The 21,310-nt window shown below is 50.6% G+C and overlaps 1 protein-coding gene and 1 non-coding gene across 5 annotated transcripts in view; one reads left to right on the forward strand and one right to left on the reverse strand.

The window, feature by feature from the left end:
• Positions 1–6,089: 6,089 nt before the first annotated feature.
• Positions 6,090–21,310, forward strand: part of NDRG4 (NDRG family member 4) — a 42,976-nt gene continuing 27,755 nt past the window's right edge. Inside the window, exon 1 of one of the 4 annotated variants that reach the window (XM_055552294.1) lies at positions 6,090–6,389. Coding sequence is in view for 3 of the 4 variants with exons in the window: in XM_055552295.1 (XP_055408270.1) it covers positions 7,046–7,082 (37 nt within the window). In the remaining variant the exon portion in view is untranslated. Of the gene's footprint in view, positions 6,390–6,862; positions 7,083–21,310 lie in introns of those variants that run through there. The other 3 variants (XM_055552295.1, XM_055552293.1, XM_055552292.1) reach the window with 3 other exon arrangements.
• On the reverse strand, positions 12,341–12,413 carry TRNAG-CCC (transfer RNA glycine (anticodon CCC)). The gene has a single exon. It is a non-coding gene; the product is annotated as a tRNA-Gly (tRNA).

Here is a 21,310-nt window from a genome sequence, read left to right on the forward strand (position 1 = left end):
CTAGTAAATCAAGCTCGAGGGTCGTCTTGGGAACCCTCCACACAGCATCCGGTGTCAGTTCCTCAGTTTCTATTTTCTGGGAACTTGGTTAGAACCTCTGACTCCACCCAACCCTGTTATCATGGTGCCGAGGACACTGTGGGAACACTGGAGGAGGGCAGAATGTCCGGGGCGGCTCAGCCTAGGGGCCAACCCAGGTATGGGGCGTGGCACCCCAGCTCAGCCTAGGCTTTAGCTCAGGTCTGGGGTGGGGTTGGGACAATCACCCTGTAGAAAGTGGGCCATTCTCTCCAGAACTTCAGGACAGAGGCTTCTCCAGACTTGTCTGTCCTCTTTGGAAGGAGAATGGCTTAGCTGTCCTCCAAAGAGCAAGTTTTAGCTTTCTGTCTGCTTGCTGCAAATTGCTGTTTACCCAGGAGTTCCCTGGGGTCCGTGGGGGAAGCTGTGCCTCCTCCGTGCCCTCTTTGTTCTCCCTTCCCACTGCAAGCAGGGTTGATCAGGCCCCTGAAGCTCACGATTGAGGCCAGCAGCAGAGTTAGGATCCAGGAAAGCTTGGAGAGCCACCCACCACCCACCAGGAGAGCTGTCTTTCCCTGGGATGTTTCCCACCCTTCAGGGGAAACTAAAGCAGGGAACTCTTATTTCTGGTCCTTGTGACAAAGTGTAGACTTAAAAACATTAGTTCCTGAAACTGGGGCCAAATAGATCCCTCCAGGACTACCTGAACGTTTGTTTGTTTTTTTAAACATTTGAAGTTCAAAAATTATTTGAAGTAATGATAGATTTACAGGAAGTTGCCAAAAAAAAAAAAAAAAAGAATTACAGAGAGGTCTTGTGTACCCTTAGCTCAGTTTCCCCCATTGGTAACACCTTACAAGTACAAGATCAAAAAAAATTAGGCTTTAAAATGAAATTAGCACAATTGGGAAGGTGGGATAATCACTCACTTTTCCTGGAGGATCCCCGAATGAACCTGCATAGGTACAAAGCCAATCAGGGCACCACAATACAGGTCTCCTGTCAAGGATAGATGGGCTGACCTTGGCAGAGGTCAGAGAGGGCAGAGGTCAAGTAGCCAAGCAAAAGGAGGCTGCAGGGTGGCCTTAGGAGGTCATCCAAGAGATGTGAGCAAAGTAGCATCTTGGCATAAATTACTAGCAACAATGTTTCTAACTGAAAAATTGGAAACATTCCTACATGCCCAACACTGTGGGACTAGCTCAGAAAATAATGCAGCACCCACACAATAATGGGCTTCCCTTGTGGCTCAGGTGGTAAAGAATCCACCTGCAATGCTGGAGACCTGGGTTTGATCCCTGGGTTGGGAAGATCCCCTGCAGAAGGGAAAGGCTACCCACTCCAGTATTCTGGCCTGGAGAATTCCATGGACTGTATAGTCCCTGGGGTCACAAAGAGTCAGACATGACTGAGTGACTTTCACTTCACTTCACACAATAAAGACAGTGTAGCTCTTATAATTGCATTGCAGAAGAGTAATTTTATCAGGGTCAATGTTCATGATATACTGGCAAGTGAAAAAAGATAGAGTGGCAAAAATATATGCAGTATGATTCCTTGGAGAAAAAACACAAAGTGCTGAAGGACGCATCCCTCCCCACCCCTCCCCAGTTGTTAACATGTGAACGCTGGTTATCTTTAGGCAATGGAATTATGAGTGGTTTTAATTTTTTCCTCTGCACTGAGTGTTCTGCATTGAGCATAGATGACTTTTGGAATTTTAAAGATGTATTATCAAATCACCCCTTTGCTGGACTCGGCATATACTGGGGCTGCATATGTCTGGTAAAGCTTCCAGGGGAGATGGAGAGCACTCTCAAAGGGAACTGGTGGGTGCTCTGCTGTCCTCTGGGATGGGGGAGGACAGAGTAGGGTGTCTGGAGTTTCCTGGAGAGCAAAGGGTGGACCCTGTGGGGGAAGGTGGGGGTCTTTCCATGTTATGGGAAAAAGGAGGTGGGCACATAGCCAGTGAGTAGTCCAGGGTGGCCCAGGAGCAGGGAGCAGATAATCTGGTGGCTGGTGAAATTCCAGAGTGCCTGAGAGCAGGCACTCGCCGCTGCCCACTTGCTCATTTCAGCTTCCTTATCATCTGCTCATGCACACCCAGCCTTTTCCACGTCAATCCAGGAGCTCCTGATAGAGGGCAAGGCTGCAGCACGCTCAGCTCTGTGCCTCCCTGAGCTTATCACGGGGCCTGGCTGACCCAGTGTTGGATGGATGAATGGATTCAGGGATCATCTCTCCCAATCACCCCCTCTTCTATCTCCATCCTCTGACCTTCTGCCTCTCTGCAGGCTCAGATGCCTCTTCCTCCATGAAGCCCTTGCTGACCCCTCCAGGCCCCCACTGTACTGTACAGGAACCTCAACTGCACATGTCAGCAGAGTCGGCTCAGAACCCAGATTATGGAACTCTGAGCTGGCTTCCTCCATTGGTGCACAAACCTGAAAGGCAAGGTCAGTGCCTGGTCTGCTCTGGTTTCTCCAGTGCACTCAGCACAGATCTTGGCACCAAAGAGGCACTCAGCCAAGCCTGTAAAAGAAGAGAAAGGATCCTCTCTTCTCTCCCTGAGGCCATCTGACTCATGATGACTGAGTAGGGAGGGTTAGTTGTGTGTGTTGGGGGGGACCATTTCTGCTCACCCTCCCCTTGCTAAGAGAGGAAGCTTCCATGGCCCCAGGCTCCTCTGCACCCCTGACCCCACCTGCTGGTTCTTTTCACTTGCTCCCAGTCATGGTCACGAGGGGACTGGAGAGGGATGGTGACTCAGCCCAATTCATCACCACAATGGAAAAACACAGTCACCTGTCCTCCTGGCAGCGGGACCAGAGCTGCCTCTGCATCTGGAAGGGCAGCGAGCCATACTGTCCTCAAGGTCCTTGTGTCTTTCACCTGCTGAAAAATCAAAGACTGAAGGATGTAGGAGCATCCTTGCCTGACACTGTAGATTGGCAGTGTGATATGACTTTCAACGACCTAGGATAATGTGTTCCCTCCATGCCAGGCTCAGTGCTGAGGGCCCGTGTGCGTCATCTCACAGCAGTTTCATAACGAGTCCATCATTATCTGAAGTGGGCACTGGTCACTCTTTTGGCCAACAGCATCAGACATGCCCTTCCTATGAGGCAGGGTCCACCTCCCATTAGAGGAACTGAAAATACCTTTTCCAAGCCTCCCTTGCAGCTTTGACAGAGTACGTGGTCCAGGCACCTCCAATCAGACATCCCATTCTTGTCTGTGAATTAGAATCTGGTAACATAAGAAAGCCAAGACCATATGAACAATTCATCCTGGTGACAAAGTGGCCACAGCACCTCTGGCTTCAGAGGCAGCCATGGTCCTGATGCTAGTATCCCACATCCTGCCCAGGGGCGGTGCTGCGGTAGCATCTGTGGGGGGATGGCACCGATGCTTCGGGATTGGGCCTGCATCCTGAGATCCCCAGGGCTGCCCTCCATCCTTCTAACATAGCTCTGTTTTGCTTACACCAGACAGAGTAGGTTTCTAGTTCCTGCAACCACCCAGACTGATATCTTTGCTTGAGTTTCCAGATCAGGAAATGAAGGCCCAGAGAGATCTTCAGATAGGCTGGATCTTGTCTGCAGCTGAGGTGCAGGCAGTCTCTTCCCTGGTCTACAAATGGGAAAAAGGGAAGTCCAGAGAGGGCAGCAACTTTCGCAGCCTTTTTCTCATAATGAGGAGTGAGGCTTGAGGGACATGTCTTAGAGGCCCCCTGTCCCAGCCAACACCCTGGCCATCTGCCATGCCCTGCTTTCCTCTGTTAAAAACCCTGCCAGGGGCTTTCCTGGTGATCCACTGGCTAAGAATCTGCCTTGCAGTGCAGGGGACACTGGTTTCATCCCTGGTCTGGGATGATCCCACATGCTGCAGAGCAACTAAGCCCAGGTGCCGCAACTACTGAGCCCATGCTCCAGAGCCTGTGCTTTGCAACAAGAGAAGCCACCGCAGTAAGAAGACTGCACACTACAACTAGAGAGTAGTCCCCACTCGCCAAAACTAGAGAAAACCCATGTGCAGCAACAGAGACCCAGCACAGCCAATAAGTTAAAAAAAAAAAAAAAAAATCTAAAACTCTGCCACCCAACCTGCCTCCAGACACCATGCCTCCATCACAAGGATGAAGAAGAGCCCTGGAGAAAAAGGAATGGAGACCTTGTCCATCTACTGACTCAGCTGGAACTCCTCTGCCTAGAGTGACTGACTCCTCCAGAAGGGCTCAGAGCCCCCCTCCCTGCCTATACCTGAAGCAACTTTCCTTGATGCGATAGGCTCCGGTGAGGGCAGTGTTCATACAATCACATTGCTTCATCATCTGTTGAGTCGCTACATTTTCTTAGGACTTCATATCCTCAACCTGACCCCTTGAATGCCCGCTTGGGGTTCATGGATTCTGAGCCAGGTGGGTTGTCCACATTACTTCAAGTCCCTGGCAGACAGCATTCTGCACAGAGACAGTTGAGTCACGGTGTCAAATCTGTTATCAGGCAGTCTTTTACATCCTCCCGGGGCCTGTTTCCCTCGGGAATTTGCCAGGGAATTTAGAACAGGCTAGCCTCATGAATTATGTTACTAGAACATCAGCAATCAGTTTTGTTCAGTGACTAGCTCTGAAATTATTGGAAAGGGTAGAATTCAGAAAAGCCTGAAAGAATCTCTAATACAATAATTACGGTTTTATCATCAGTAATCATAGGGACTATTTACTGAGCATTTCAACTGTGAGTCTGGCACTATACTAAAGCATTCTATGCCATCAGTGAATTCTTAGGCACCCTCTGAGGTCAGCATCATCCCAGTTTCATAGAGTATGACATGAAGCCTCGGAGAGGATAAGTCACACAACCAGGAAACTGTAGAACCAGCCTGTGCTCTTAAGGCCCAGCTCCAGACTTGGATCTATAGAATCGGCTTCCTGGGTGTTTTGGATGTAGAGGTTTACTCTGTCACCACCTCCTGTCAGCATCCCCTCTGCAAAGGAGGAAATTGAGAGGCAAGGATTTCCCCAAGGTGAGCCCCAGAGTTGTAAGGAGAACCCAAGCTTGCAGTCTATATACTGCACCCCAAACAGGAATATGCACCCTATCTATGGCCACCCAGTCTTACCAGCTTCCTAAACATTGGTGAGTGGGTTAACTCAAGATCATAGTAGCTTCCTCCGAAGGCTGGAGTTGAGGGAAAGCTAGGACTACAAACTAGTCCAGATAAAGATCCAGTGAAGGGGGAGAGACCTTGAAGAATCCCATTGACCTCTCAGCCTGAAACATCCCAGACTGCCCAGATGACCTGGTCCCACACAGTCACTGTGCCCCAGAAAGGCTGGAATCAGGAGGGGCAGAGCCCTGCCCAAAGTCAGTGGCAGAACCGGGGTAGAACCCTGGTCTCCAGGAGCCCTCCACTTGAACTGCCTCCCCCAAGTAAAGTTTCTCAGGACATCCCACTCCCATTCTCCTTACAGTAGGACTCCATCTGGGGACGCTGGTGCTCCCTGTCTTGGGGTAACAGGTGAGAGCAAGGTCCCCGGGCCTGACCAGAGGGAGCGTGAGAACCAAAGGGTTCCCCAGGTTCCTACTGGCTCAGATGATGGAGGGTGAATGGCGGAGAGTAGGGACTTGGATACATTCTGTTAGGGGGGTGGGGAGGAAGCTCTGGGGGTAGGGAGGGGGAACCTGAGGGCCCCAAACACCTGTGCCTGGAGTTACTCCCGCATGAGTTTCCCCAAGGAAACCCTCAGGCTCTGCAAACAGGCGAAGACGACCCAAAGCCCCGCTGAGCACCTGGCTCTTCCAGACCCCCCAGGACTGTCCCCCAGCGGTTCCCAGCCAGCGACTGGGCGGGGGAGCGGGGTGCTGTCTCCTCCGGCTCCTGGGGAATCTAAACAAAGGCTGGGGCAGAGACCGCTCCCTCCCTCGGGAGCTCGACGCGGCGCGGCGACCAGGGGACGGGCGGGGCGGGCGGGGCCTCCCACCTCGCCCGGCCCACTCGGAGCAGCAGGGACCCTTCCTCCGGGCTCCTGCAGGAGGTGAGGAGCAGGCCGATCAAGCCGGGCTCTCCGCTGGGTTCGGGTGTCCCGGCGTCTAGCTCGCCGCGGGAGGCGGAAGCCGCGCGCCCAGGAACCGCCTCCCGGGTCCAGCCCCCAGGCCAGGCGCAGCACCGGGACAAGCGCCCACCCTCCCCGCGCCCTTGTGGGCACGCCCCCCGCGGCGCACCGCCCCCGGCCCGGCCCCCGCCCCCAGCAGCGGTGGCTCTGCGGAGGGGCCCCGGGTTGCCCGCACCTGCACCCGCGCGTTGGCGGCGGCGGCGCGGAGGCCTGGCTCCCCGCCTGCGCGTCTGTCTTGCTCGCGTCTCTCTAGGTGAGTCGGCAGCGCCCCGAGGCCCATCTCCCGCCACCCCCCGGCCACTGCAACCACGGCTGGCCCCCCTGCCTCGGTGCAGCCCCCGCGCGCGACCCCGACCCGCGAGCCGGCCGCCTTGTCGCCGGGCCACACTTCGCCTAGGAGGGCGGCATCTCCTCCCCACCCAACTCCACCCCGCCAGGGCTCTTCCTCTTCGCCTTCCCGGCCCGACACGGGGACCCCCCCCCTCCGCCAAGGCCAGGGCCCCGCCGCACCGCGCCCCCCCGCGCCTCCCCGATCGCAACATCGGGGGCGGCAGGGCCTTTTTGTAAGCGCGGCGGGCAGAGGGGCCCCCTCCCGCCGCCTCGCGGAGTGTCACCCGCGCCCACCCCGCGCTCTCTCTCCGCCTCCCGGAGTTCACCCGGACCAGGTGGCGGCGGGCGCCTTTTAGGGGTGCGCGGTCGTGCAATTGGTGGATTTTTTTAAACCTATTTGGAGGGGGGGAGCGCGGCGTGGGGGGCGGCGAGAGCGCTCCCGGCTCCCGGCGGCTCCTCCTGCTCCGCTCCTCGCTCTCCTGCCGCTTCCCTCCTCGCCTCCCGCGCTCCTGTCCCTGGCTCCGCCGAGCGTACTCCCCCGACGCCGCAGCCGCGAGCCGGGCAGCGCCGGACGCCGAGATGAAGGTGCTGGGACACAAGATCGAGCTGCTGACAGGTACCGCCGGCCCTTACCGGCCGCCGCCCCTCGGCGCGGCCTCGCCGCCCGCTACTTTCCGAGTTGGAGCAGGAGCCGGGCGCGGCGGCCAGGGCTTTGGGGTGTCTCGGGTTGGCGCAGGAGGAGGGGGTGCGGACACCAGCTAATTCCTACCTTGTGCGCTGCGGGTTCCTGTGCGGAGCCGGGCCCCGGGAGAGGACCTGGGGCGGTGCCCTGCCCGGCTTTGCTCTCTGAGTCTCTGCGGCCCGGCGTCGGGGTGGGCAGAACGCTTGCTGCCGGTATGTGGTCGGGGGAGCGGCCCGCTGGAGTCAAGCTCTAGTCAGGTCTTCAGAAGAAGAAAGGGAGCTTGGAGCCCCTGACCTTCTATCAGTGTCCCTCCATTCCCCCCAAGAAAGGAGCTCCCTGGACTCCAATAGACTTGGGGGCTGGCGAGGGAGGGGGCTCGGATTTCCGGCTCCCTGTGACAATCTGAGCAGCCCTCCCAGCGAGGAGAAGTTACTCGCTGGGAGTAGAGGCCAGTGATCAGGAGAGTGGAGAGCCAGATTGGACCCTGATGACCAGGAAACTTCAGCCTTGGGCCCCTCTGAAGAAGTGGCCAGCCACTCTGCTGGAAACCACATCCCGGGTGCAGTGGCTGGAATCAAAAGAGGACACTGGGTCTGCTCTGGAGAGGAGGAAGGAGACGGGGCAAGGGGTCTGAAGGGTGCAGACAGTCTCCCAGACAGGAAGGGCTAACCCTATTGGTGGCTCCTGTGGTCTCCGCAGGGGAGAGGTGCAGAGACCTAGACAGGAGGATGGGGGCTGGGAACAGCAGGGAGGTCCAGATGCCCCCAGGTGCTGGGCTCTGGGGTGCTCAGTCAGTGTGTACTGCAAAGACACATGGGTTCCAGAAAATATCCTCTGGTACCTGGGAGGTTCAGTCCGTCGCCTGGAGGGCCTTGCCACCGGGTGCATGGGAACAGAGCGCAGAACAGAGGACAGGACATGGAAGGGGGCTTGGTGTGGGGACATACTCAGGAAGCAGGTTGGAGCCTGAGGTGGGAGATGAGGGGAGAGGAGAGATTTGAGCATGTGGCAGCATTTGAACTGCACCCTAAAAGACAGATTTTCTATTAATGGAGAGGGAGGTAGTGCTACAGGCTGAAGAATGGAGGGACCAACACATGCAGAGGGCTTGGGATATGAGAGAGGCTTGAACCAAGCAGAGGCTGGAGGGCTGGAGTGTGTGGGATGGAGTGTGTGGGATGGAGTGTGGGGGAGGGGTAGGTAAAGTTTGGAGTTGTAGGTATGGGTTCAAGTAACAGTGAGCCCTCCTTGGCTCAGGCCAGGCTCGTAGAGAAGAGGAGTCGGGCACTGTTCCTGGAGCACTGGGAACACTAACCAAATGCTCAGAAGAGCAAGATCTGAGCCCAGTTAGCCAACGGCTCCCCCGGCCAGTTCCCTGCCAATTTTCTTTGTAGAACTCACCTGAGGCAGGCCAGTCCTCCTGACTTCAAAGGGAATTGCACAGGTGGCTGGACTTGTTAATCCCCCGGAGGGAAAGTTTTCACCACCCCGTGGGTGGGTTTTTAGAACTCCCCACGCAGGACAGAGCTGGATCCTTCTCCTCTAGCCCCAGAAGGGCCTGGAGGAGGAATATTGGTGGGATACATGTGTGGGGGCTCTGGCGGGGCTCCAGGCTTTGGGGTCCCAATACAGTGTACCCTCATCCTCTGGCTATATGGGTCAGGGCCCCTCCTCCCTCATTAGACAGACTTGCCCAGTTCTCGCAGACTCTGTGCCCCTGGCCAGGCTGGAACAGGGCTCCCTTGGTCAGTCTTCAGTCCTGGGTCCCACTGCCATTTTCTCTCAGCAGGCCCTGGGAGAAAGGGCATGCCCCCGCTCCAGTGGTTTTTCCAGCTTTCCCTCTTTCTCCAGCTCCCTCCCATCCTCTTCCTGGTCCCACCAATCTGGGTTCATATCCCAGTCCCTCTGCAGGCCAGCTGCATGACCTCAGATAGGTGGCTTAACCTCTCTGACTCCAGTTTTCTCATCTTAGAGGTGAAACTGTTGACCCCTGCCTCTGTAAGCTGGGGTGAAGCTTGCTGAAATGGCACAGGAGACACTCCTGGCTGGGGCCTGGCCCCTGGTGGGCACCTTGTGGGCTTCATCTCCCCTCGGGTTCCTTGGTCTTAGCTGTCCCTGTGATGGAGAACCCACCTGCCCTGGCTGATTGGCCACTAGGAAGTCTGGATCTGCTTTCACCCACTTTATCCCTGTTACATGCATCTGTGAAAATTTGACTCATCTGCTCCATTGGCCGATGAGCAGGTCGCAGGTGGTGGCTGGTTTCTTGTAGTGGCATACAGCAAGCGCTCAATAATTGTTGACTGAGCCAGGTTCAGCAGCATCTCCAGGATAATTTCATAGAGGTCTCCAACTCCCTGCCCACACATCAGCATTAGGAAATTATTTCACTGAACCTCTGTTCAACTCATGTTTATTGAGCTGTTTATAGTTTTCACATTCTCCCATTTTATTATTATGATCATTTTACCAGTGAGGCCAGTCTCTGCCTCACATCATACGGCTGAGAAGAGGTGGTGCTTTGTTTCAAACCTGAGCCCTGAGCCCTGAGCCATCCTATGCGTTTCTAACTGCCTGGCTCCTCCGGGCCAGTCTCACAGCTGCTCTACCCTTCACTTTCCTCATCTGTGAAATGGGCTCATCGTGGTACCGCCCACACAGTGGTGAGACTGTGTGTAAAACGTCGAGAGCAGCATCTGACAGGTGGGCAGCAAGTGGGAGAGGTGGGGCTGTTGTCCCTAAGCTGTGTCCTGGGGTCTCCTCCCCTTCCCTCTGTGCTCCAGTCACCAGATCCCTTCTTCAGGGAATTTCCAGCTCCTTTCTTCCTCTGGGCTCTCCACACCATTCAGGCCTCCTGAGATGTGCATCTGGGGGACTCTGCTTCAGCCTTAGGTTCTCCGTCACGTGGGAAGGGGAGACATGATTTTCTAGGGTTGGGTCCTGCTGGTCTGATGTCCACAGCTCTGACACAAGGTAGGGAAAGCTAGTCCCCCTTACTTATGGGGCTGGAAGGATGCCCATGAATTGTTATGGGCAGCCCGAGCCTGTCTTTTTGTTTCAGCAAGAAGAGAGGGTTGTCCTTCACCCGCGAGCAATGCTTAGGCGGCCAGCACCTAGTTTCCAGACGCCCTTCCAGGGTGCTCCCGCGCGGAGAGAGCAGGGATTCAAGAATCAGAGGGTGTGAACTTCAGAGTCTCCTCTCTGCTCTCAGCTCCTGAGCATATTCTTAATTTCTCCAAGCCTCCATCTCTTTATCAATAAAATGGGAACAAAGGCCCTCCCTCGTTAGCATGGTAAGAAGGACCCAGGACTCTGTCCTGCCCACGCACAAGCTCTCTGTGGCTTCAGAGGACAGACTCTTGGTGCCTTTTTTTATTCTTGAGTGAGATGGGAAAAGTGGGACATTTGTCTGTTTGCTAGCAGGAAGGTGATGGTTTTTGTGCATTTGTTCTCCAGCAGTCTGTCTCTAGGAGGGTTCAGAGTCAGAGCTCTAAAATGGCAGATTTAAGGCTCTGAAAAATGGTCCCTTGGGAGCGTCAGTATTAGACGCTGGAAACTTTCAAAATATGATTGATGTGTGATTAGAAAGCCAAACTTTGGCCAGTTTAGTCTGGAATTTTGGTACCATTTTAACGTGTGGAATGTGTATTTAAATAGTGTTAGATTGTGGGCAGGTATATCTCTGACCCATATATTTATATGTGGGGGAAACTGAGGCATAGATTTACTCCCCACCCCAAGACCCTGAATCCTCATTGCTAGCCCATCCATTTTAGTAAACGTCACTGCTTCACTCAGGTGCTGGAGTCAGGTGTGAAGGGATACGTGGACCAGCGGGGAGGGGAGCAGGTCCTTACACGGGGTATGGGGAGATGGGCAAGCTGTTCCACTGGTGCAGCTTTATGAAGGGCACGATGGCAATGATGTATCAAAAGCTCAAAAATATGTATGGTCTGTGACTCAGCAGTTGAATTTTTAGGCACAAATAAAGATGTGTTCAGAGGTGTTTGTTCAAGGATGTTATCCCGTAGTTGCTTATAGAAAGGAAAGAAAAACAACTGGAGACAACCGCCTAACAGTAGGGGAGGCTAAACAAACTGGAGCACACTCACACCAGGGAACCTCAGGCAGCTGCGAATTAGGCTACCGAAAGTCACTTACCCACCTGAACAGATGTCTCCTGATATACATATAATAACGTGATGACAGCTTACACTTCTATGGCATTTGTCGTGTGCCAGGCACAGTCCAAAGCACTTTCTATATGTTAACTCATCATCATAACCACCCTATGAAATATGTGCTGTTATTTCCTCCTTTTAGACAGATGAGGAAACCAAAGCCCAGAGAAGTTAAATAACTTGCTTAAGGTCACACAGATGGCAAGTAACTGGCTGAAATTTCAACCAGGAGATCTGGCTCCAGAGTCCAAAAGATGTTTCATAAGAGTGTTTTTTGTTTTTAAATGTACAGATTAGCACTGGAAGTGAAAAGAGATAAGCAAAAATGTTAACAGTGGTTTCCTCTGGTAACTAGGATCATATGTGATTTTTTCTTTTTGCTCTTCTGACTTTTCTCAGTGAATGTGTATTGCATGACATTCAAGTTCTATTTTAAAAAACGAAAAATTAACAAATGCATAGGGGAACGTGCGAAGCTCTGGGGGTCTGATGAAACCAGAATTCCTGGGGGGATTCTAAAGGCGGTCTGAAGTCTGCTTTTGTGGAGAGGGTATGTTCTTGGAAAACTCTAGGGAGGAAGGGTCATTCATGGTAGATATTGAACTTGCCTTTCCATAAGTATAGGGAGGAGGAAGTCATTGTAGGCAAAGTGGATAACACACAGCTGGGGTGTGTGTGTGTGTACACACATGCTAGGCTGAATTTTGGCCCCCAGATATGATCCTAATTCCTACAAGGGCTTTCCCGATGGCTCAGCAGGTTAAGATGTAGGAGACACAGGTTCGATCCCTGGGTCAGGAAGATCCCTCTGGAGGAGGAAATAGGAATCCATTCTGGCATTCTTGCCTGGGAAATCCCGTGGACCAAGGAGCCTGGTGGGCTACAGTCCATGGGGTTGAAGAGTCAGACACAACTGAGCGACTGAGCACACGCACACACCGCTCTTGTTTGCAGTATGTGGGATCTTTAGTTCTGGCATGTGAACTCTTAGTTGCAGCACGTGGAACCTAGTTCCCTGACCAGGGATCGAACCTGGGCCCCCTGCATTGGGAGTACAGTGCCTTAGCCAGTGGACCACCAGGGAAGTCCCAATCCTCAGGTGCTTTAAACACCAAACCACAGATGTACAATCCAACCAAAATGACCATACGTCTTTAGCCCCATAACTGATACCTTTGAGGACTGAGATGTTTTTTCAGTTCATGTTGGGGCAGGGGTGGAGAAAGCAGTGTAGGTCCTGTGTGCCTGGTGATGCTCCAGTCCTGGGCAAGTGAGAATTCTGGCCTGTCCCACCTGAGCACACACCTGCTCCTCACCCATCAGGAGAGAGCTCTGGGTTCAGACCCCATCTCTGTGGTGATAGGTCCAGTCCACACCTCTCCCCTGAAGTGCAGACCCTAGAACCCAATTGGCAGCACCCCCTGGCTCGGGTCTAAGCCAACTGCCTGACCTTTCTCCCCAACCCCAACCTCTTTTTCCCAAGGCCTTCTGGACCCATAAACAACAGCTCTTTCCCTCCAGTGGCTCAGGACAAACCCAGATCACTCTGGACTCTTCTCTGTCTCTCATGCCCCATATCTGATCCACCCGCAGCTCCCGCCAGCTCTACCCTCAGAACATACCCAGCCACCGCCTCCACCCAGGCCTTCAGCATCTCTTTCCTGGATTACTGCAGCGACTGGTCTCCCTGCTCCCACCCTTATGCCCTAGGTCTGCTCCACACATAGCAGGAGAAGGGAGACTTTAACATGGAAATCCTATCACGTCACCCTGCTGCTCAAAACCCTCCAAGGCAGAGACTTCCCTGGTGGTCCAGTGGGTAAGATTGCACTCCCAATGCAGGGGGTCGGGGTTCGATCCCTGGTCAGGGAACTAGATCCCATGTGCTGCAACTAAAAGCTCCCACGTGCTGCAACTGAAGATTTTGCATGCTGCAACTTAAAAAAAAAAAAATCCCACATACTGCAACAAAGACCCCATGTGCCACAAGTAAGACCCAGTGCAGCCAAATAAATAATTTTTTAAAAACCAAAACCTCTAAGGCACCTCAGGAAAAGCCAGAGTTTTTCTAACAAACCTTCTAGATGAAACATGATCTGATGCCTCCTCCACTGTTCACTCTTGGTCCTTACCCCTCCCTCCCCGCTCCCCTCGACTCACTCTGCTCCAGCCATGCTGGCTGCCTTCCTCGCATCCACCGGAAACCACCAGGCAAACACCTGCCTTATGGCCTTAGCACTTGCTGTTCCCTCTGCCCTGAGCACTCTCCTAGGCATCCACACAGCCCCCTCCCTCACCTCCTCCATGCCTTTGCTCTCATCACCTTCTCGTGGAGGCCCACTCTTACACTCTGTTTCAGATCACAGCCCCACGCTCCTCCCCCTACTGTGATGTTGCTTCCTGGTGTGCCCGGCATGTCTGGCACACCGTGTATTTACTTGGATTTGTTGATTGGAATTCTCCTGAAAGTTCCACAGATGTAGGGCTTCTTGTCTGTAATCATCGGTCTTTTATCTCCGGTGCCTGAAATAGTACCCGGCACATAATAGGTCAGTATTTGGCGATTGAATGAATGAGTGAATAAATGAAGGATGTAGACCTGAGCCACTCGGCCGCCCTCAGAGTGTGGTCGTTCCGGTGCCACGCGGGCTGAGAATGGGGCGGGGGTGACATTTCCCCAACCAGGTACTGCTATGAGAAGAAATGGCCTGGGTTGAGTGGCACTGACACGCGGCCCCCTTCTGCAGACATTGTATGTGATGCGGGGAGACACTGCGAGCGGCTTGGGGTGGGTGATTTCCTGCCAGGTGTGTGTTGTTCCTCAAAACAGGAATACAAGAGGCAATTCAGAGGGGATGGGGGCTTTCTGGGAGAGAAATACCCAGTCAGAAAGCTGCTCCTTCAGGCTCTCTCTTTCCTGCAGACCACACTGCAGACCTGCGAGCTGGGGGAGACTTGTTGCCTTGTGTTATCCCCCTTTAAATCTTGCACAAACATCCAGTATCTTTGTTTCCAGACATTTGCCAAATTAGGCAAAGATACAGGAGTGAATCGAGGCACCTGTGTTCAAGAAACTTGAGAATTTGCGGCCCCAAGTGCCAGACTGAAAGCGTTTTAACTTTTGAATGTGGGTCATGGTTACCAGTGTTGATGCAGCTTCTGTGAGCCTGTGAGGGGTGGTCTGGAAGGGGCTGGCTCACTCTCTGAAGTGAGAATGCTGCCCGCTGCAAAGAGGGGTCTGCAGCCCTGGAATTTCCCTGTGTCCCCTCGGGCAGGCCCAGCCTGCTCCTTTTCTTTGGTTCCTTTAGCATGTTAGGCTGGGACTCCAAGAAAAATGTCCCAAGTTTAAATTAGCTTCGATGGTATGTGACAGAAAGCCAAGGATAATAATAATAGATTAAACGGCAGAACAGAAACACACTCACAGACATAGAAAACAAATTTATGGCGACCAAAGGTGAAAGTGGGATGAGGGATAAATTAGGAATTTGGGATTAACAGATACACACTACTCTAAAATAGATAAACAAGGACCTATTGTATAGCACAGGGAACCATATTCAATATCTTGCAATAACCTGTAACAGAAGAGAATCTGAAATATATATGTAATATATAAAATATATATATATAACTGAATCATTGCTCAATGCCTGAAACTAACACAACATTGTAAATCAAATATACCTCAATTAAAATATGGATAAAAGAAGATAAAAGTATATTTCCCTCTTTTATAAGCAGAGTCTAGAGATAGGCCATCCAGAACCATGGCTTCATGATTCTCAGGAACTTAGACGCTATCTATAGTGGCACTCTACCACCTTTAGTATCCAGCCTCAGGGTCCAAAATGGCTGTTCAAGTTCCCACCATCACATCTGTATTCCAGTCAGCAAAAAGAAGGAAGGGTTGAAGAATGGCATGTCTTCTCCCTTTAAGACCACTATCCCAAAGTCACATGGTTCCACTTACATCTAATTGGCTGATTGTTGTCATAAATAGGCTTTATTCCCTTGTCTACCTACTCATCTAAAATTTGGGGATCTAGTATTAAGAGTATCAAGGGGAGAACAGATGCTGGGGGACAATTAACAGTCTCTGCCGCAGTGGACTTTTTCCTGGCTCCATACACAAGCTGCTTACATGGAATATATTATTGGGATTCCCATTCTGTCTGCCCTTGGTCTGAGGGTTGGAGGTTTGTTTAATGTCTGGAACCATGTTGTGTACAGAAACAGAGTTCACACATGGGTGCTGTGCCTCAATGGAAGAAAATTTTATAAAAGAGCTATGTTACGGCAACTCTCAGATGCACCTTTTTTTCATAACATCTCTGACATATATCCTCTCTTGGTGAGGTGGGCACCAGGACCACTGTTTTGCCATCCCGCTACACCAGAAGGTGTAATCTGGTGAGAAATCCTGGAGGTGGTAGTGGAGCCCTCTTGGGAAATGCTGCACCAGCGACATTCCTGATATCAGAGGAGCTGGGACTCCATGGAAAAGCACAGCCAGCCACAACCTCAAGACAGAGTGGGACTTCCCTGGTGGTCTAGTGGTTAAGAATCCACCTACCAATGCAGAGGATGCAGGTTCAATCCCTGGTCAGGGAAGATTCCACATGCCGTGGAGCAGCTGAGCCCGCCACAGCTACTGAAGCCAGCAGGCTCTAGAGCCTGTGCTCCACAAGAGAAACCACTGAAGTGAGACACCCTCGCTGCAGCGAGAGAGTGGCCCCCTGAGAGAAAGCCCTCTTGCAGCAACAAAGACCCAGGCAGCCAAAAAAAGGAGAGAGCAATTCAGAAACATCGGATCCTGACTGTGAAGAAGTTTTAGGAAGAACTGATGCAGTTTATTTCACTTCTATTTTTTTTTCACTTCTATTTCTTTTTAAGAATTTACAAGCATTGTACAGCAACTATATGTCAATTTTTTTTCTTTTTTTTAAAAATTTATTTTTTTTAATTGGAGGCTCATTACTTTATAATATTGTAGTGGTTTTTGCCATACATTGACATGAATCAGCCATTGTTGTATATGTGTCCCCTATCCTGAATCCCCCTCCCACCTCGCTCCCCATCCCATCCCTCAGGGTCACCCCAGTGCACCGGCTTTGAGTGCCCTATTTCATGCATCAAACTTGGACTGGTGATCTATTTCACATATGGTAATATACAAGTTTCAATGCTGTTCTCTCAGATCATCCTACCCTCGTCTTCTCCCACGAGTCCAAAAGTCTGTTCTTTATATCTGTGTCTCTTTTGCAGTTTCATATAGGGTCATCATTACCATCTTTCTAAATTCCACATATATGTGTTAATATACTGTACTGGTGTTTTTCTTTCTGACTCACTCAGTATAATAGGCTCCAGTTTCGTCCACCTCATTAGCACTGATTCAAATGCATTCTTTTTAATAGCTGAGTAATATTCCATTGTTATACTTCAGTTTTTTTTAAAAGAACTTATAAGAGTGATAGATGTGGGTCTAAGTCTAAAAGAATAAAATATTTTTAAAAATTAATTACCAAAACTTCTGAATGATAGGAACTCATTATGTTAGTGACAGGTCTGCAGTTACTTTGTGTGTATAGTAGGAATGAGCAAATAAAAATATTGGGGATAATGATAGCCAGGTTTCTCACTGTGGAAGAAAAACAATTACAAATAATGAAAAGAGGGAAGTTAGAATAAACTGAGTGGTGTTGAATTGGAATTAGAGATGTCACTATAAATTCCAGATTTTTAATAGATATACAGATACATACATACATAGAGAAAAGTGTGTGTGTGAGGCAGAAAAAATATAAGATGAGTTTGGAGTAAATTAGAAGCTACTAAAAAATAAAAAAGACAGCAAATGGTGAAAGGACCCAAGAGCCAACTTAACTCCCAATGGCCAAATCTGGCGCAATCAGAACAATAAAATAATAATGGAAATGGATTATAACCCATAGAATAAAATAAGTAATTGAATAAATCAGTGAATGGAGAAGAAAAGACAACTCTGTGTCTTCCAGGAGAAATCCGATTAATAAATGTAGAAGGGATGATGGAAATAGAAAACGATCATCAAGCAAATACCACTGGAATAACTGCAGGCAAGCCTCATCCATAGTTGTTAAAATTAGTGGGCGGAAAGTATGATGAGAAACAAGATGTCTGCATAGTCTCAAAGGATCTTCCCACAAGATACATGTTAGTTACAAAGGGAAAAATAGTAACTTTACACTGGAGATACCCGGCAGAACCTGAGTCAGGGGATCAAGCTTAAGGTTCCCCAGTAATGAGACAGACTGACATCTTGTACCCCATGAAATGGCACAGTGACAAGGGCACATCTCTTCTGCTGTCTTCTTGCGAAAAATACAAAACCTCAGTCTAATCATAAAAAAAAAACAACAGACAAACCCAGACTGAGGGACAGTCTACAGATTTTAACTACTCAATGTTTCTCGGGTGTCAGCATCATAAAAGACAGACTGAGGAACTGTCCCTGAATGGAGGGGACCACGCGGCAACTAGGAGCAGTGTGGCATCCTGGACGGGGAGACTGCTGGAAAACTGGTGAAATTCAGTGACCGTCTGCAGATTGCATCACCGGATTATATCAGTATTTTCTTTCCTGGTTTCTCTAATTGTTTAAGGTTCTGTAGCACGGTGACATTCTAGAGGAAGCCGAATGAGGAGTATGTAGGAAGTTTCTGTGCTTTTTTTTCTGTGATTTTTCTGTAAATCTGAAATTATTTCAAAATAAAAAGTTAAAATGTAGGGGGCAGTATTAATTTCATCAATAATGGGTTTTTTTTTTTTCCTTCTCTTCTATTGATTCATAAAATGTTAGTGTCAGCTCTAATTGATGGTATCTTAGATTTGATAAGATCTGCTTTGTAGAATCAGAGAAGGCAATGGCACCCTGCTCCAGTACTCTTGCTTGGAAAATCCCATGGATGGAGGAGCCTGGTAGGCTGCAGTCCATGGGGTCGCTAAGAGTCAGACACGACTCAGCAACTTCACTTTCACCTTTCACTTTCATGCATTGGAGAAGGAAATGGCAACCCACTCCGGTGTTCTTGCCTAGAGAATCCCAGGGATGGCTGAGCCTGGCGGGCTGCCGTCTATGGGGTTGCACAGAGTCGGACACGACTGAAGCGACTTAGCAGCAGCAGCAGCAGCTCTGTAGAATAAAAGACTCCTTTTAGACTCTTCCAAATACATATTCTTCCTCTGAAATGAGCATTGTTATAGTTACCCTGATTCATTCGAGGACCTTTTTTCTTTTTTAATTTGCAAATAAAAGTACCTGTTCCATGCATGTATTTTTCACATAAATGGGTTATTTATTTATACTTATTATTCTGTGCCATGCCCTTTTCTCTTACCTGCGTATTTTAGAATGCCTTCCTTATCTGTTTGAGTGGAGCTGCCTCATTTTTTAAATAGCTGTGTGGTGCTCAGGGGTATAGATGTGCCAGGGTTTGTTTAACCGTTCTCCTGACATTTATTTTCCTTGTGATGATTCTTTTCACTTTTTTTCCTATTCCAAAGAGCGCTGCAGAGTGCACCCCTGTGCATAGCCTCTTTGTGTTTTTCTTCAGGATAAATACCTAGAAACGGAATTGAGAGAGATTTGCATTTTTGCAAACTACCAACTTGCCCGCCAAATAAGTTGAACCCACTGCAGTCCAGCCAGTGGTGTATGAGAGTATGTATTGTTTCCCCCCAACCTCATTGACACTGAATGTTACCAATCATTTAATACTTTAGAGTCTGAGCAAAGAATCATTCATTCATTCATTTCATGTCATTCAACAAACACACATCATGTCAGAAAATATTAACAATTTATTTTCATTATTATTGCTGTTGTCATTGTTGTGGGCATGTGATGGGGAAAGGCATTTCAGGCAGAGGGAAGAGCATGCACAGAAGCATGTGCTTCCTGCAGGAATAATGGGCCGACTGAGTCAGCTGGGGTCTTTAGCTGAGTGTCCGCATCCAAATATGGCTGCCTTCAGCACAGTGGGAGTGTGTGTGTGTATGTGTGTGTGTGTTGGCAGGGTGGCAGTGGTTGTGAAGAGATAGGAATTCATGGGCCCAAACCAAGGAAGAAGCAGGAGACGTAGTCTAGGTCAAATTTGGCATAAAGCAGGGGACTGTAATGGGAGAGGAAATGGAGGCTGGGCCAGAACACAAGATCATGTTCCCTGCAGCCTCCTGTTAAGCCATCTTCCCCAGGGAAACAGAATCTGTGTAGAATAGGGTTGTTTTTTTTTTTATGGGGTGTGGGGGTGGGCAGTCGGCCACAATGCAGCCTGCGGGATCTAAGTTCCCTGACCAGGAATTGAACCTGGGGCCCTGGCAGTGAGAGCACTGAGTCCTGAGCCACTGGACCACCAGGGGATTCTCTAGAGTCAGGCTTAAGAGCACGGGCTCTGGGGTTCCTCCCTGGATGCACCACAGGGGACTTGCACCAGTCACACCCTCCGTGCACCTTTCTTGCCTCACCTGTGAGATGGGGATGCTGAGGGAAGGTCTGTCTCCATCCCAGGCCCGCCACCAGCGCTGTTCCAGCCCTCTGAGGTCCGCATCCAGATGGTGAGAGTGATATGAGGGGCCAGCTACTCGGACAGCTCTCAACCCTCTACACAGTGCAGTTGGGAGCAAAGTTCCTGATTTCTGGGTCCCTGAGTTCTGGGACTTCTTTTCAAACCACAGTGCTGGCGTGGTGTGGGTAGATGGAAGGGCATCAGGTGCCCAGGCTTGAACGTGAGTCTGATCCTGCCCTAAGTGACCTCCTTCTCAATCTGTGACACAGACCCTCCCCCAGGGCGGAGCTGCCCAGGTCAGATTGGCTCTGCTCCTTGTTCCATTTGCTCGAGGCTCTTCTTGTAATGGGACGTCATAACTAGGACTTTCAGGAGTGCATCAACCACAGGGCGCCTTGGACCAAGACCCTGACCATGACCTGCCAGAGACCCCCTCCCTCCAAGGATTGAAAAAAACAAGAAAGTCCTACCCCTTTTATAATTTGTTTTCTCCCTGTCCCACAAGATCTGGTTCACCTGCATACGCTAACTTCACCCTGTTGGTGTCTGGCCTTCCTTCTCCTTCAGCTCTTGTGTTTCTCAGGGGGGCAGCTCAAGGCATTTTGGGGTGGGGAGCGATGCTTCACTGTGCAGCGGTGTCCCCAGGCAGCCTTCCTTGCCTCTGACTCCTAATCACTGTAGGTGCCCCGGTTGCTGCTGCTGCTGCTGCTAAGTCACTTCAGTTGTGTCCGCCTCCTGGCAACCCCATGGACTGCAGCCTACCAGGCTCCTCTGTCCGTGGGATTTGCCAGGCAAGAGTACTGGAGTAGGTTGCCGTTGCCTTCTCCTCCCGGTTGCTGAGACAAGCTCAAATACCTGCATGTATTTCCAGATGCCCCCTACTAATGACTGAGCTGGGCTTCTACTCAACGATGGCTTTATTCCATAGGATGCGTAACTGCCACTGATCAGTTTAATTGAAGCATTTATTGAATAGTTTCGGGGCTTCCCAGATGGCTCAGTGGTAAAGAACTCACCTAGCTAATGCAGGAGATACGGCTTCAATCCCCGAGTCGGGGAGATTCCCTGGAGAAGGAAATGGCAAACCACTCCAGTATTCTTGCCTGGGAAATCCCATGGACAGAGGAGCCTGGCAGGCTCCAGTAGTCCACAGGGTCGCAAACAGTTGGACACGACTGAGTGACTACACACCAACTACACACCTCAGGAACAATCATAGGAATCATTTACATTTTTAACCCTGTTAAGTCTGAGCGTTCACATGGCCCAGGTCTCAGCACAGAATCACATTTAAAGAAGCACAAAATCAGCAACCAAAAGTAATAGAAAAGAAATGCAATTCCTTTTAAAGAATTCACCCACCTTCACTCTGCTCTAGGGCCCCTTTCCGTCACCCAGCCAAAGAGCCCTTGCTTTCTCTCCCTTACCCCTT

The sequence above is a fragment of the Bubalus kerabau genome, chromosome 17, assembly GCF_029407905.1.
Source record: "Bubalus kerabau isolate K-KA32 ecotype Philippines breed swamp buffalo chromosome 17, PCC_UOA_SB_1v2, whole genome shotgun sequence".
NCBI classification, from domain to species: Eukaryota; Metazoa; Chordata; class Mammalia; order Artiodactyla; family Bovidae; genus Bubalus; species Bubalus kerabau.